Genomic DNA, 16,749 nt, shown 5'->3' on the forward strand with positions numbered 1-16,749 from the left:
GTCTAGGGTGTCATTACTTCATTCCTCAAGGTTGCTAGCTACAACCCCTTCCTGAGAAATGGATGGAGTAAAGGGTAGTTCTGTTAGGGCTTTGCATTCTCAGCATATCCGGCAAGAATGTTCAGGGATATTCAGGGCTTATGGGGATTGTTTCTCCCAACACACTCCCATTCAACCTAATACCAGAGGTCCTAGGCAGTACAAGAAGGCAAGAATATAAGTAAGTCTCACATGTTTCAGGAAAAAGTAAACTATCTCTATTTGCAGACAATTGTCTATATAGAAAATACCATGGAATTCACACAAAAAACTCCCAAGACTAATATATGAATTTAGTAAAGTTGCAGGATATGAGTTCAATATGATCCTAATTACATATACTAACAATAAACAACTGGATTTTTTTTAAAAAATTAGGTGCTACTTCAACAGTACTAAAGAAATAATTAAATACAAATCTAACAAAATATGTGCAGGATCTATAGGCCAAGAACTACAAAATATTGACGAAATAAATGTAAAATGCCCTAAAAATAGTAGAGATACTATGTTCATAAGTTAGAAGACTCAATACTGTTAAGATGTCATTTCTTTCCAAACTGATCTACAGATTCTCTGCAATACCAATCAAAATAACAGCAGGACTTTTTATAGATATTGCACCCCTAAACAGAGATCAGAAGGTAGCAGTAACTGAAGAAACACTGCTGAATATACCTGGCAGAAAGACACCAGTGATTACAGTCTTTAAGAATTATTAATTAAACTCTTAAAATGCATTCATTTTCCCAAATGGATGACTCAAGTAGTATAGTGGATGTTACTGAGTTTATAGTAGAACTACAGCCTATAGTGAAACTCTGCCATTCTCAGGCTCTTTATATAAAGAATGGCAGCCTTCTTACAAAAATGTTATGTATCTAACTAGTATCAATAACAGAGCACTAGATTGTAGACAGTCAGCTATGTCCCCCAGCACAGCATAAGAGTCATAACAGCACAAAACAGGGGACTTGACACAGCTTTGTTAAATATGTAATCTAGTTGATCAATGGACTTGGCCTCAGGACACAAAATTAATTTGATTCTGCATAACTTAAGAGTAAGAGAATTATGCAAAGAAAAAAAGGAAGCAAGAGAAAAGAGAAATCAATGGGGTGATGGAGCACAAACATGGCTATTTGTGTAGTTCCTTGATGAAAATATAAGAGAAAAACATCAATAAAATCCATAATATTTAGGAAGGCAAAGAGGGATAGTAAGCAGTCAAAACAGTAAACCAGAAAACTGGACATGAAGGTAATAATTTGGACAAAGCCCCAAAGTAGACATGCCAACAGTTGTGCAACAGAGGGAGGATAAATTGTAATAATAGTCACAGGATCCAAAGTGTAGGTATGGATGGAAAAATGGCAAGAAATGCCATGTATTCACTTTTATAATGTATGTGATACTGGCAAATGACTTACAAACACAGTGTGAAAAATAAAAATGAAAAAAACGTAAATGCCCAATTTAGGTGAAGTAGGGAAGGATGGGAAAGAATGGCTTTGGATTTTCTATCTGTTAAGTGTATGCAATTCTGATGCATGTGCTTTATCAAATATAATCAGTATTCAGTTATTCTCATATAGAAAATGAATCACCAATGTTGTTGATTCTCTATGACTTCTGCTACTCCCCACTTGATGGAAGTTCAGCAGATGGTCCATTTCTATTTTTCTGATAAAATATTTGTTGTGAAAGAAATGTAAAGTTGAGAAGCCAAATAAAATCTCTGAATTGGCATTAAAGCAAAATAAACCTTTTTTCTATGGGCTCCAGTATCAGAGAGAGTTCAAGGTTTACTACGCTAAGTATCCACTGAAAAAGGACCCTTGTCGCAATACAGCTTAAAACTGATTTTCAGCAATTAAAAATTGTTTGTACATAGATACCTTAAAATTGTTTCAAAGTACTTTCAGTTATGGTGAATTCCAATATTTCACAAAGCTGAGTTTTTATTTACAAACTCAGAGAATCTTCAAAACTGTGGCATCAGAACTAGCCACAAGCTGGGTAAGAATGATTTGATATGAATAGTACAATGTAAATATACAATAAATTACTCTGTCATAGTCACGGTTGTCCAAATTTAAGAAAACAAATACATAAAATTAGTTAGAGACTTCCCATAGGAGGAATTAAAACAGATATGCAATTAAAATATTTATAACTAAAAAGAAAAGCACGACTTTTAAAAAAGGATTTTAATTGAGCTGTATTTTGGGGTTAGAATCATATCTAGTGCTTAGTTATTATTAGGAAGTCAAACTGCTCTCCTAGGTTAGTATATAAACGTTATATTAATTGCACAAAATATATTAAATGCACAAGTGTGAGTGTTACTACGGGAACAAGGATCTTCATAAATTGATAATCTGAAATTATTATTATTTTTTTTTGAGACCTAGTCTCACCTTGTTGCCCAGGCTGGAGGGGTAGCGATGCAATCGCAGCTCACTGCAATCTCTGCCACCCAGGTTCAAGCGATTCTCATTCCTCAACCTCGCGAGGAGCTGGACTAGAGGCTTGTGCCACCATGCCTAATTTTTGTATTTTTTGTAGAGACAGGGTTTCACCATGTTGGCCAGACTGGTCTCAAACTCCTGACCTCAAGTGATCCACCCGCCTCAGCCTCCCAAAGTGCTGGGATTACAGGTGAGAGCCACTGCACCCGGCCTGTAATTAATTTTTTTCATGAAAATAATATAATCTGATTCTCAATCAGTAGTTGAGATATTTGCATATTTGTTAAAAACAGGGAAAGTTGGAATTACCTTGTTAAGATTTCAGCATACCTTGTTAATCACCAATTTGTGGTTTTTAAAAAGGAAATAAAATTATACTAAGCACTGTACACAATAAAAAAAGTTTGTGATATCTTATTTATCCTTGGAGACAAGTTACTCATACAGAAAATAAAGAGCACTGTCTGTGCTCGAGCTACCATTATGGCTCAGAAACCCCAGATTTTGTTTTTTTGAAATAATCTGAATATAACTTGAAAACACTGTCTCACAAAGAGTTAAACAAAGCACAAAAATATACTTCAACAAAAGGAATCAAAGTTGACCCAAAGGATGTTTGACTTGCCAAAAGTTATATAGGTAATAAATAGCAACTAAATCTAGATTATCCAATTCTAAGTCCCAAGACCTTCATAATTTTCCAAAGAGAGAAGGCCAACCGCCTAGTACAGCGTGGTTTGCAGTTTTAACATTGACTCTGCTGCTAACTTACCTTGACACTTTCAAGTCAGTAAATTTCTCTGTACCTTTGTTTCTTCTACTTCATGGGGATATTCTGATGATAAACATAAGCAAATACTTGAACTCTGGCAGAAAAGCACTCTGCTGTGTTAATAATCTTCTCATCCCCATCACATATTTCCACTGACATGCTTTCTCTGGTCTTAGTTTTAAGCTTAAATGAATGTGTGTGCTGTGGTGTGTGTGTGTGTGTGTGTGTGTGTGTGTGTGTTCAGTGTGTGTAAGTTTTCTTTATAAATGGCTGGCATTCTAGCAAGATCCTTTTCCCCAACTTTGAAAATGCATGAATAGCAGCACAACATTTTCATTTTTAGAATTACCAAAGCCTTGCCACCCAAAGCTGTGCAGAAGATTTTAGAAATTCACAACAAAATTTTCCACCATATTACTCTCAACTTCTATAGAAATGCAACTCACAACTCATATTGGTCAGCTATTCCCGTATAAAGATTCAACACTACCAGTGGAAGATTATAAAAATGCATACTGCTTTTCAAATAATAAGAGAATAGTTCCAATTGCAAATAAAAACCAGTATACATTTTGAAAAATGAAGGTCACTAAATATTCCTAAAATAATGGAAACAGGTGATAATTAACATTCTAACAGTTTAGCCACATGTAATGTCTTCTATTTTGTCAACAGAGTCCAGCTGTTTTATCTACTTAAGTCTAAAAGAAATTTATCCTCATCATTAAAAACAGGAACTTATTTATAGGTAACTAAAATTAATAGAAATTTAATTTTAAATATTTTAATTTTATTTTTAATATTAAATTTAAATTTAATTAAATTTAAATTTAATTAAATTTTTAAAAATTAATTTAAATATTTAAATATTTAATTTTACATATTCAGTACTTGTACCATTATTTTCATTTTGAAAATGTATCTATCTTATAATGATTTGGCTTTATAACTTATAAAGACATGAAACTTACTTTATCCTTTAAAATAATATTTTACTAACAATATTAGCGTGTAGCTACATATCATATTTAAGAAACAGCAATCTACTAAGAAATGTGCCCAGGTCAAAAATAGAATAAGCCAATTGAAATAAAATATTATAGCAAATGATCAGTATACATCTATCAAATAAAAGGGTTATGAAAGGTGAAGACCAAGTAGTAATCTCCAAAAGTAATACAATGATTACTGATTGAAGTTTTATACCCGAGACTAAGCTACTATAATGAAATGTTTAAAAAATATTTTAGGGTATTATCACCTTAGGTCAATCTAATTACTATTTTGAATGAATGAATGAATGAAATGAATGAATACCCAAATGAATGAATACTGAAGTCATGACAATGTTTAACACCTTGAGATGCTCACAACAATTTGGAATACCCAGAGAAGATGACTTGAATACAAACAAACTATTTAAAATTCAATGTGGCTCACAGTAAAGATGCAGTGGGTTTCTATTTGTAGAACAAAGAATCTCAATCAAAAACCTATATATGACTAAAATATTCTCAAATGCAATTATCAAGGCTTTAGAAAGCATATATACTTTTTACTATGTAATTCTTTCCTGTTCCCCCACCTCCCTGCGTTTTTTTTAATGTTTGGCATAAGTGACCAACAAACCAGAATAGAATACACATTTTTAAAATACTAATTTACACATATTCTATTTAAGAACAACATACAACCACTCATAAATTTAGCCTTTTTAAAAGTGTCCTTTATATAAAACAGTGGGGAGCGGGGGAAATCCCTGCTATACATATGAAGCACAGTTTAAGCCCAATACAACTGACCAATCAAAATTAGTGAATACACTGCATCTCTCTGCAGTGGAGAGAAGCGACAAGGTAGGCTGTCATTCTGCAAAAGCTGCCCGGAACAGGCTTTCCTCTGAAAAGCAGTGCCGTTCCTTTTTAGAAAGACTGAATCTAAATGTTGTCTCTGGAGACGAGAAGCCTTCAGTATGTTAAATTACTTTCATTATGTATTTTCAGATGCTTATTGATTCCACAGTAGGAAGAGTGAGAGACTGCAGCAGCCTCTAAGCAGCACTACATGTTCCATACATTAGCAGTACTGCTGAAACAATGGCACACTACAGACACATATTTTCATTAAGGTCATTTTCGAAGAGATGTTTATGACCCTCTTCCCCCAGTCCTCTACTAACAAGTGAACAAAATGAATCAATCCAAACTGGAAATGCTTCAACTACATCAAGAATTTATCAAATCTTTAGCAGAGGTAAGATTTGTTCCTATTATAGTATACAGCTGCTTTTGAACCGGCATAGTTGGGGTAAAAATTACTTTGAAAAATTTCAGCCTAAATTTTAAGAGTTTGTTTAATTCTACTTATTGTTAGACATGTATTTTAAGATCTATTTCTTTTAAGACATGCTACATTTTAAATGTAATTTTTTAGGATGCATTGTTAAATACAAATATTCTTTGTAAATTCATTATGAAGACAGCTTTTGAGTCACTTCAGATATACTAAATATTCTTAATGTAATCAGTACAGTTTTTCTCCAGTGTTTCAAAAATGCTTATGTTTCTTAAAAGAACTAGGTTTACTATTTTGCTGTTACTTATTACTTAATTTTATGTTAAGTTTATTATTTGGCATGTTCATTGAAAATTAATTTGCAGTTACAATTTTTATTACCTTTTGTATTTCAACCACATGAACAATTCATCAATGGAAATTTATAGTATCTTATGAAATCTGTTTTAATGAGTTAAAATTCAAACCATGTGCTAATAATTAGGCAAGTTACAATATTTTTAGAGCAAAAAATGTTGTTAAATTTATTACAAAGAAGAAGAAACAGTATGTTTAGTGTATGCTAATTGTTCATCATCTCTGAAAATACAGGTTAGCTTCTAAAATGAGAGCAGAAATTAGTTTTAGAAAATATAGCTTTTCTCTCACAATTGTATTTGAAATGTGAACTCTATTGTTAAATAGCATAATATATACAATCTTTATTAGGAAAAAAGACTTATTTAAAGAAACTTAATTTTATGCATATAGCTGTGGCTCTAATAATAACAGTTTGGTTATTTTGATAACAAATACTGGATAGTTTTTAAACAAAACTAAAGTAACTTGCAATTAATTACAAATTATTAAAAACCCTATTTCTTAACCAATTTTCTTCTTTTCACAAGGGCCGATAGCAGCTAATTCAGTATTTACAACTGACAATATGAAGAATGCAATTGACTGAGCATCTCCCTAGCTGTCTGAACTACGAACTGCAAGATGTTCTTGTAACACGACTTTAAGACATTAAGGAGTTAAAACCAGGGAATAGGTCTACATTACTGATGGAATATAAAAAATCAACTGTATCCTAAGAAGATGCTACATAAAATAACCACAAAAAGAAAAACAATATAACTGTAAAAGCCTGAAAAGAATTTTTAAAAGGGGAAGTTTATACTTTCATATACCAGAATTGTGGAAGTTACTGATTCTGGAAGACATAATGAAACATTAATTTCCAAAAAGAAAAGAAAATACTTTATCAGCACACAAAAGGAAGATTTAGGAAGTGTTTTCAGCACTAAATATTCAGATATTCATATCAATTGGTATGACTAATGGATTTTTCTATCTGACTTTTATGACCAATTATGTATCCTCTTCTAATGAAAACAAACAAAATTAAACAGCAGATGGTTTTTATCAAAAGGACATGGCCTGGATTTATAATATAAAGCAAGTTATGTGATCAAGAAATCATTTCAAAATAGTGAGCACTGCTATTAAAAACAGATTTACAATGGTAACAAAAGGATGTCTAAATATATTTTAGAAGCTACAAACGTTATGTTTCCTTTTTTGTTTTCACATATTCTGGAAAATAAAGAAATATTATCATGTACTCCATCAAAGGGAAACATAATTCCTATCATCTGAGGAAATTCCTCTTGGCCGTGACTTTTTAAAGCAAAACAAATACAAATATTATGTACTGTTCTTTAGAAATCCATCAGCCAACTAAATCTCATAATGCATGCAGTTGAAGTATTGGAGAGAAAACGAAAGAATTCCTACAAGACATGAAATAAAACACAGCTACTTCACTGTTGTCAGGTAAAAATTCATGTCAAAATCTGTCAATGATATCATGTATCAATTTGCCAAAAACTGTCATAGTGAACCAAAAGGCCCATAAGGCAACAGCAAACAGGTAGGTCAGAAGATGCATGCACCCCACCACACTGTTTAACATTTACGAAAGAACAGAATCTTGCTCTAGAGAAAATGTATTTTTCTTAATCATCATTTAACTTGACATTTCTGCTTTATTTAATTATAAATCTAACTGATGTGACAAAGACCTGATGTTTAATCTGTCAGTTCAGAAAATTTGGCATACTTAAAATTTTCCATTTTTATAGGATTTCAATGTTAGCTAAGACCTTAACTTACTTGAATAAATATACCTCTAGTAATACTTCATACTAATTCAAAAGAAATAATGTTACCATTTGTGTTTCTGCAATATTATTCCCAAAAAAAGTGCATAAATAAAACTGTATTCTAAAACTTGTCAAATATAACATCAAGTGAAAGTTAACATGAATTTTGAAAATTATTAGCTTTTATAATTTATGTTGAATATGATTTTGCAGTTGAAATGCTGTATTTGAAATGTGAAATATAGTTGGTTGTATGAGTTCATATTTTAAAATGAATATACTGATTAACTGACATTTTAGCCCAGAACATTAGACATTATTTTTTACAAATTATTCTAAACCCCTATATATTAAAATATAGATTTGCATGAATTAGCAAAAGCGTTTGTATTTTTTTTAATTTTTCTTCAAAATTAGACAATGGGTGATATATACAAAAGGCTTCACAGGTAATGTGTAACTTTAAAAGCTTCCTCAAAAAACGGGCTTCACATACTCCTTTTCCCTAAAATTTCATCTTTTACTTTAAAAACTCAGTTTAAACAATGTCAACTGATATATTCCTTTAAACTACTTCAAAAATGGCTATTTCTTAATGTGATATTAAATTTCAATTTTCTGTTTCCACAAGATACAAGAGGGTGTGGTCACAAAATAAATCATTTCATAGGAGTGATTAATGCTCTTTTACCAAGCTTTGTAGCTTTTTATTTTAGCATAATGTCCCACTTCTTCTAATTTTTAAGTTTGCCAATTGCAAAGTTCAGTGAGCATTGTAACTGTGATATGTAAAATATTAATCACTGGCCTATTTCTGTGGGAAATAACTCCAAATATCACCAAGCACATTGTTGACTTCTGAATATGAATTCAATCAACATGGATAAAGCATCTTAAACTAGTGCTCTGTACCATTTGTCATTTTAAATGAACATTTGTCCTGTTCATTTGAAATCTCACAGGAATAATTACACCTACACTCATTATGCTAGAGCATATTAAAATAGCATTCATTTGGTACCTACTCACAACATTTAAATGAAATTTTAAGACACTGGGCTGAAATTAATTTTGTATGCTAGGAAGTTTTATCATACAAAAATACACTTTATCTCAAATAATAAGCTTGAAATACTCAAATGAGAAAAGCCCTTTAGCATATTAAGTAACTTTGCACTACAGAGGAACAATTTCCATAGTTATTTCTTCAAAAGGAAAACACAATTTTCTTTTATATCAAAACAATGCAAACTTGATGGTTCTTAATTCTACATTTTCTATTAATAGTTTACAAACTTAAAAATTAAACTAAGTACACAATTGAAAGATTTTTTTTTCTTACAAAGAACACGTTATACGTCATTTAAATTGCCAAATATCAAATAGTTTATTCTATTTCACTTTCTAGGGAAAAAAACCAACTGCTCCAAAAGAATGTGTTTTTCTCCCATTCTGGAAATCAACATGCAGTCTGAATCTAACATTACAGTGCGAGATGACATTGATGACATCAACACCAATATGTACCAACCACTATCATATCCGTTAAGCTTTCAAGTGTCTCTCACCGGATTTCTTATGTTAGAAATTGTGTTGGGACTTGGCAGCAACCTCACTGTATTGGTACTTTACTGCATGAAATCCAACTTAATCAACTCTGTCAGTAACATTATTACAATGAATCTTCATGTACTTGATGTAATAATTTGTGTGGGATGTATTCCTCTAACTATAGTTATCCTTCTGCTTTCACTGGAGAGTAACACTGCTCTCATTTGCTGTTTCCATGAGGCTTGTGTATCTTTTGCAAGTGTCTCAACAGCAATCAACGTCTTTGCTATCACTTTGGACAGATATGACATCTCTGTAAAACCTGCAAACCGAATTCTGACAATGGGCAGAGCTGTAATGTTAATGATATCCATTTGGATTTTTTCTTTTTTCTCTTTCCTGATTCCTTTTATTGAGGTAAATTTTTTCAGTCTTCAAAGTGGAAATACCTGGGAAAACAAGACACTTTTATGTGTCAGTACAAATGAATACTACACTGAACTGGGAATGTATTATCACCTGTTAGTACAGATCCCAATATTCTTTTTCACTGTTGTAGTAATGTTAATCACATACACCAAAATACTTCAGGCTCTTAATATTCGAATAGGCACAAGATTTTCAACAGGGCAGAAGAAGAAAGCAAGAAAGAAAAAGACAATTTCTCTAACCACACAACATGAGGCTACAGACATGTCACAAAGCAGTGGTGGGAGAAATGTAGTCTTTGGTGTAAGAACTTCAGTTTCTGTAATAATTGCCCTCCGGCGAGCTGTGAAACGACACCGTGAACGACGAGAAAGACAAAAGAGAGTCTTCAGGATGTCTTTATTGATTATTTCTACATTTCTTCTCTGCTGGACACCAATTTCTGTTTTAAATACCACCATTTTATGTTTAGGCCCAAGTGACCTTTTAGTAAAATTAAGATTGTGTTTTTTAGTCATGGCTTATGGAACAACTATATTTCACCCTCTATTATATGCATTCACTAGACAAAAATTTCAAAAGGTCTTGAAAAGTAAAATGAAAAAGCGAGTTGTTTCTATAGTAGAAGCTGATCCCCTGCCTAATAATGCTGTAATACACAACTCTTGGATAGATCCTAAAAGAAACAAAAAAATTACCTTTGAAGATAGTGAAATAAGAGAAAAATGTTTAGTGCCTCAGGTTGTCACAGACTAGAGAAAAGTCTAAGTTTCACCAAATCCACATTCAAATGAGTTTTAAATTTAAATTGTAAAAACTGATATTACTGCCAAATATAAGAAAAATATTTTAAGTATTGGTTATGTTGTAAATTTTCAATGTGAATGTCAATTAGATAGGTCATATATATTCAATTTCTTCATTACTTAATGTATTTGTTGCATGGCAGTTTGTTAAAGTACTATCATGTGTATATTTTGTCAATATTATGTCCAACAGAAAATATTCATGTAAGTCATATTTTTTAAGGAATAAATACATAGCCTTAAAACAGTGTATAACTTTAAAATGTAACTGACATAGGTATCCTTGCTTTATTTTTTAAGTTAAAATGCATTGTTTCTAAGCCACAAACTACAGATATATTTAGATTACAACTGGAGTAGCATTTTAATCTAAAAACCAAAATTATGGGCTCAAAACAATCCAGTATTTTCCATACCACTATGCTATGTTTCCTGGTATAGTGTATTTGCTATATTTGATGCATCAAAAATAATTAAGTACGTATGAAGCTTTATTCTTTTAAATGTAAAAAATCATAGAATTTATCAAAATTTTAAAATTAATGAACCAAAAAAACCTCTGTATACACACCAAAATAGAGAAACTTTAAAATTCATGTTTACTAGGAAAAAAAAGATTGATTTTCTAAGTTCAAGGACAGTATGCCTATAATATACAAATGAAATGAAACTAAAGGGAAGGAAGAATACTAAAACACCAGCCTCTTTCTTCCTTCCTCACTTTGCTTAAGTCTAAGCCAAATGCTCTGGATTAATATAGTGCGATGATTTAAAAAAAAAAAAAAAAAAACAGTACATCAAAATAAGCTGACTTCCTAACTTTATTCAACTCAGCTCTTTTGTATAATAGAAAGTTAACTACCCAAATCTGAATACCAGGAATGAAAAAAAAAAAAGACTTTAAATCATTATAGAAAAGTCTAACAAAGCCTCTAATTTTAGATACATACAACTTTAGGGTAATACACTTTATACAATGTTCCCACCAAATCATAGCTCCCAAGTAATTCAAAATGTAGTTGTTTTATTTCCACACTGAAATCACTAAGGTAACAATAAGTCTTGTCACTTTTCTACCATACCATCACTTAATTTAACTTTAGGCATTTTTCTCTCCCACCCTCAATTCATGTGGGAACATCATGAAATTACTAACCCTAACTACAGATTACAAGAATTGGGAACCTCATATCAAACAAATATTTTCCAATTGTTATAATGTAATAATCTATCAATAAGTGTCAATATCACTATCAGAAATTTAGCAATAAGTTATTTAAAATAGGAAAATACTGCATTGTAATTGGTCAGCTGAGCAACTTTTATTCTATTTTCTGAAACTGTATCCACTAAACCAAGTAGCAATTCATTTTTAAAGAAAATATTAAATGTCTAAAAATTCAATAATATATCACTTTTATATAAATAAATGAGATTTATCCAGTCTAGTTTACTGAATACCCTAATCCTTGGAGAAATGAATACCATGCAGTAGCTTGAACTCACTAAGGTTACATGACAAATTAAATAGTAATTTACATCTGATAATAATGTTAACATAATGTCAAATCTTGGCAAAAGCCCAATTTCCTTCTGTCTTATTTTCTACTGTTTTTTGGAATTTAAAAAAATGCTTCAATTTGACAAAATGTAGCATAAGCAAGTAAGATATTTTCTGAAACCCCAAAGAGAAATTAACACTTCAGGCACAAAAGGATTAAGAAAATTTTCGTTTAGTAAATACATTTGGCACAGACCAGCTCCTAGTCTTCTTTTATTTTTTACCCCAGGAAATAAAACAAGCTTATTAATATCTTCATTTAAGAATTTAAAAAATGAATTTTATAATTGGACTCCCAAGCATAAATTAAAATTTTAATATCTAGTTTTATAATCTTAATAAAAATTAGACTATTTTTAGAACCTTCATATTAAGAAAAACTCCCTTGTGTTTTAAATATTTTTACTCTTCAGGTTTATAACTATGCCAAAGAACTCAGTATAAAAAGAGATTTCTAATATATTTGTCTAAACTGCTTTCATGCCTTCTTGTCCTCTGTAATAAGAAATTAAATAAGAAATAAATGGTAAATATTACATTGCCCTTTAAACTGCTATCATTTCTATACTTGACACTGAAGCAGACATTTAACAAGCATTTTTGACCATCTGTAATGATCTTTCAGGTATACAAAAGTGCATCAACTGATTTACGACAAAGAAAACTCATACCTATCAGAAAACTTCTAACAGCTTTTTAATGTGCTAAGTAGTATATAATATGTAAACCAAAATAATATTTATGTGTTAAAAATTTAGCTTCAAGAACAAGTCACAACTATGTTTCCAACTACTGACCTCAGCTTAAATGTGAGAATGAGAAGCTTAGACAACTTTTTGTATTAAACATCTGTTCTATGAAAAGATGAAATATTTCTATTTTCTTTACGTTGGTCTTCATTACAATGTGTGAATTTTTCACCTTATTTCAAATAATTTTGCTCAAAAAAGCATTAAGGCTAATTCTTCCTGTTAGAATGAAAAAATTAAAAATGCAAAAGCAATAGAGGCAACAATAAACTCAATATGGGATCTTTCTTAAAACTAAATTTTTCTATCCATATATCATAAATCATAGGCATAGATATCAATTTCTACATAGTTAATTGGGTCAGTTCTTCCAAAGGATAAGAAGCCCTTAGTAGCCCTTAGTAGGGCTTATTCTGCATAGTATTTTAAATACCAACCAAAGATGAGCTCAACAAGATGTGGTACATTTTATTTGCTTTGTTTTGTGTGTTAATTTAAGGGAGTTGTTACTCTACCAACTACTACTGAACAAATGTTCAAACTTATTGTGAAGGTAGAATTATTTATAATTATATGTCTTTTAAAAGGGCCATTCATGATAATTCTGTACTTCTGACCCAAGTCAATTTTTAGTTGTATGTTCTATTCTTTCATCCTTTAACTAAAATAACAGTAGTCTCCCCTTATCCGTGGTTTTACCTGCTGCAGTTTCAGTTACCCATGGTCAGTTAGCATGGTCAACTCTGTGGTCCAAAAATATTAAATGGAAAATTCCAGAAATAAACAATTTATAAGTTTTAAATTGTTATATTTAAACTTATTTATAAATTTATGTATAATTGTACTACTTTATTATTAGTTGTTGTTATAGCCTACTGTGCCTAATATATGAATTAAACTTTATCATAGTTATGTATGTATAGGAAAAAAACATAGTACATGATATACTATATATAGGGTTCAATACTATCCATAGTTTCAGACATCCTCTGGTGGTCTTGGGATGTATCCCTGAAGATAAGGGGGGACGAATGTGTAGCAAAATCTCAGTTCCTTGGGCATTAAAAACCAGATTCCTCATTGAACTGAAATTAGACTTAAGGGTTAAAAAATCTAAAATCATTAGAAAACAGGACCTTAGTAGGGCTTATTCCACATAGTATTTCAAGGCTACTTCCCAAAGTCAATAAAACTTTTAATTTTATTGCATTTCATGATTACACAATTAAGTAAGCTTTGTGATTCAATTAGCATTTAAAATCTTACAGAAAAGAGGCATTTTGGCAGATACTCTGAATTATATGAAAGAGTCATTACCCTCAAGAGCTTAAAATCTAGAGTCAAGGTATTAAAAAGTATGGCATTACCTAAAATCAGAGGTAGATGTGGTAAATACTATAAAAGAAGAATAAAGTTCTTAATAGACTTTAGAAGAAAGGGATCATGTTGAATTTAAGAACAGTAAAAAGAAAAACATTGCTGAATAAAGCTGCTGCAGCATATTCTGGAAGAGCAAATTGTTCTTTGGAAGAAAGGTAATACAGTAGCGAGAAGTTATCTAGAAAGTTAAATTTGGGTCATAAGACAGAAAGCCTTCTATCTTATGCTAGAAGAGGTATCTGAGCAGGGGAATTACAAGGTGAAAAAATGAGCTTCAAAAAAACAAATAAAGCAGCAATACATAGAATTGATGAGACACAGAAGATAGGAAGCTGCTGCCATCACCTTCATAGCTAGTGAAAGGCCTGGCAAAAAGTGATGGCACTAGCTTGACAAGGGAGTGTACAGATGTGACAGGCAACGTGAAGGCAGAGTCAATATTTACTAACTAGCTAGGAAAGAAAACTGGCATAAGAGACTGAAGAATTAAAAATGATGACCATAAGGAAGACCATAAGAAACAGATTACCCGCAATACTCAAATAACTATTTAATTATGCTTTGCATAAATTACATTGATAACACAGGCAAAAACAAAAAGAATATCTGGCAAGGCAGAAAACTCAATGAAGGAAAATAACATTAAATAATGTTCTAGTTATTAGAAGCTATTCGGAATGAAAATTTCTAATTGACATTTTAAATTATCTACTTTATATATTTTTCAATTGGTTCATTCCATTTTTCCATTAAACACATATTTTCTAACAACTATTTTAACTATAAAAAATACACAGTGAGAAAATACCAATGTATATGAAGTGAAACACACAAATGTCATCCTTTGCTTTTTTCCCTGAATAATTTATTATGGGCATCCATCCAACTCTTTATAAACATATCGTCCTCATTCTTTGTTAATGGCTACATAAAAACAGTTTTTAATTAAAATGTTTTAAAATTGCAACATTTCTAAAGGACAATAGTAATGAAAGGGCAAATAAAGCTTTTTCTGTCCATTTAAGTGGCTTCAAACTGTATTTCAAAATCATGTTAGAAAATTCACATTTTCAGTTTCAATTAAAAATTAAAATTTTTAATTGCCAAGTTACCTTTGGCAACTGAGAAGGTTATATTTCAGAATGAAGGCAAGAAGCAATGGGAAAACCATAAAATAATGTATTTCTTTTATCCTTTTCACTAAATAAGATGAGAAATAAGAAAACTAAAGTGAACTTTGACCAACTATTTTCTTTGTATCTCAGATGAGCACTTGTATGTACTCATGAATGTAAGCCCCCACTCAGGGACTGCAGTGAACTCTAAGAAAGTTAAAAGTTAAAAATGAGTTGACCAATAATAAATGTTAGAAATTTTAAAAGTTCAGATCATATCGTAAAAGAGAAAGTAAGGAAATAAAAGAACCCAGATGAGGCTGGAAAAAGACCTAAAATATTCAAAGATGCTAAGCTCTTAGAGAAATACGAATAGAATACAGAATTGTAGGTTAGAGCTCACAAAAGAAAACTAATTTGAAGATTGACTTTTTTCTAAAAAGCATTCGAAAAAGCAAAAGACACCCCCATTGACAGGCTGCACATACTAGAAATATAACAACAAACAATGCATCATAACAAGCAGAATAAATATTAAATATTACAATTTACAGATATTTAGAACAAAATGGCATTGAAATGTGGAAACAAATGGAAAAGTGGGCTTATCACTAATACAAAAGCCATAACTTTTAAGAAATACTCATTTTTTTAGGACAAAAAGAGCCAAGTGAACGTAATCACAATAATATTTCTTCCCTTGCTCATATTAAAACAACATGTGAAAATAATCCCAAGTGTCTCTCCCATTCTATTCATACATTTTCTACAGGCCTCCATAAGCTGTATCCATGGCTTTCAAATATGACAGCTTTGTACTTGCACCAGCAAGTGGTAAAATGTGCTGTCATTCCTGTCACTGACACCAATATCAACTCCCTGCCACTATCAAACCCTGAAGCATCAAGTAAGATAAGGGAGGTGAGCTAAGTCTGTCTGGGATTGAGGTCATTTTCATCACCCTGCTTCCATGAGAGCAATATGTCATATTTTTCTCAGAGGTATTAAGCAAGGCAGACTACCAAAGCACATCAACCAATTTCTCAGGATGAAGAGAGAAAGTGGCTAGCGAGGATGACAAGGTTATGGGGAAACTGCTTTTCCCTCAGACAGCTGTGGACACATAATACTCATAAGATTTGAAAAATTAAATTTTAAATTTAATATAAAATTTTAAAATATTAATGCTAACAAATGAGAGCACTGGCCATATTAAACGTAGACTGTAGGAGTGAGAAATACATATGGGACTGTAGTGAGGTAATAATTATATATCAACATATTTATACTTCAATCAGCCAGTAATATTATACACAATCCCATATGTCATATACTATAAACTGAGTACACTGGTTGGGTATACTGCATATTGATTGGGTAAAGAAGAATCAAAGATATATATTTCATCCAAAATATTGCTAATGCCTTAGGACA

At 31.3% G+C, this 16,749-nt stretch overlaps 2 protein-coding genes across 4 annotated transcripts in view; one reads left to right on the forward strand and one right to left on the reverse strand.

The window, feature by feature from the left end:
• Positions 1-16,749, reverse strand: part of COG5 (component of oligomeric golgi complex 5) — a 360,750-nt gene that overhangs the window by 261,425 nt on the left and 82,576 nt on the right. The gene's annotated exons all lie outside the window — the stretch shown is intronic.
• Positions 5,146-11,419, forward strand: GPR22 (G protein-coupled receptor 22). 2 transcript variants are annotated; one of them, XM_009453960.5, is made up of 3 exons: positions 5,146-5,535; positions 6,465-7,395; positions 9,133-11,419. In XM_009453960.5, exon 3 carries the CDS (start codon positions 9,159-9,161, stop codon positions 10,458-10,460), a length of 1,302 nt encoding a protein of 433 aa, XP_009452235.1. In that variant the 5' UTR covers positions 5,146-5,535; positions 6,465-7,395; positions 9,133-9,158; the 3' UTR covers positions 10,461-11,419. The 2 variants fall into 2 exon arrangements, with proteins under 2 accessions (XP_009452235.1, XP_009452236.1); XM_009453961.5 differs by having other exon boundaries at positions 5,149-5,535; positions 6,465-7,492.

Source organism: Pan troglodytes, chromosome 6 (assembly GCF_028858775.2).
Source record: "Pan troglodytes isolate AG18354 chromosome 6, NHGRI_mPanTro3-v2.0_pri, whole genome shotgun sequence".
NCBI classification, from domain to species: Eukaryota; Metazoa; Chordata; class Mammalia; order Primates; family Hominidae; genus Pan; species Pan troglodytes.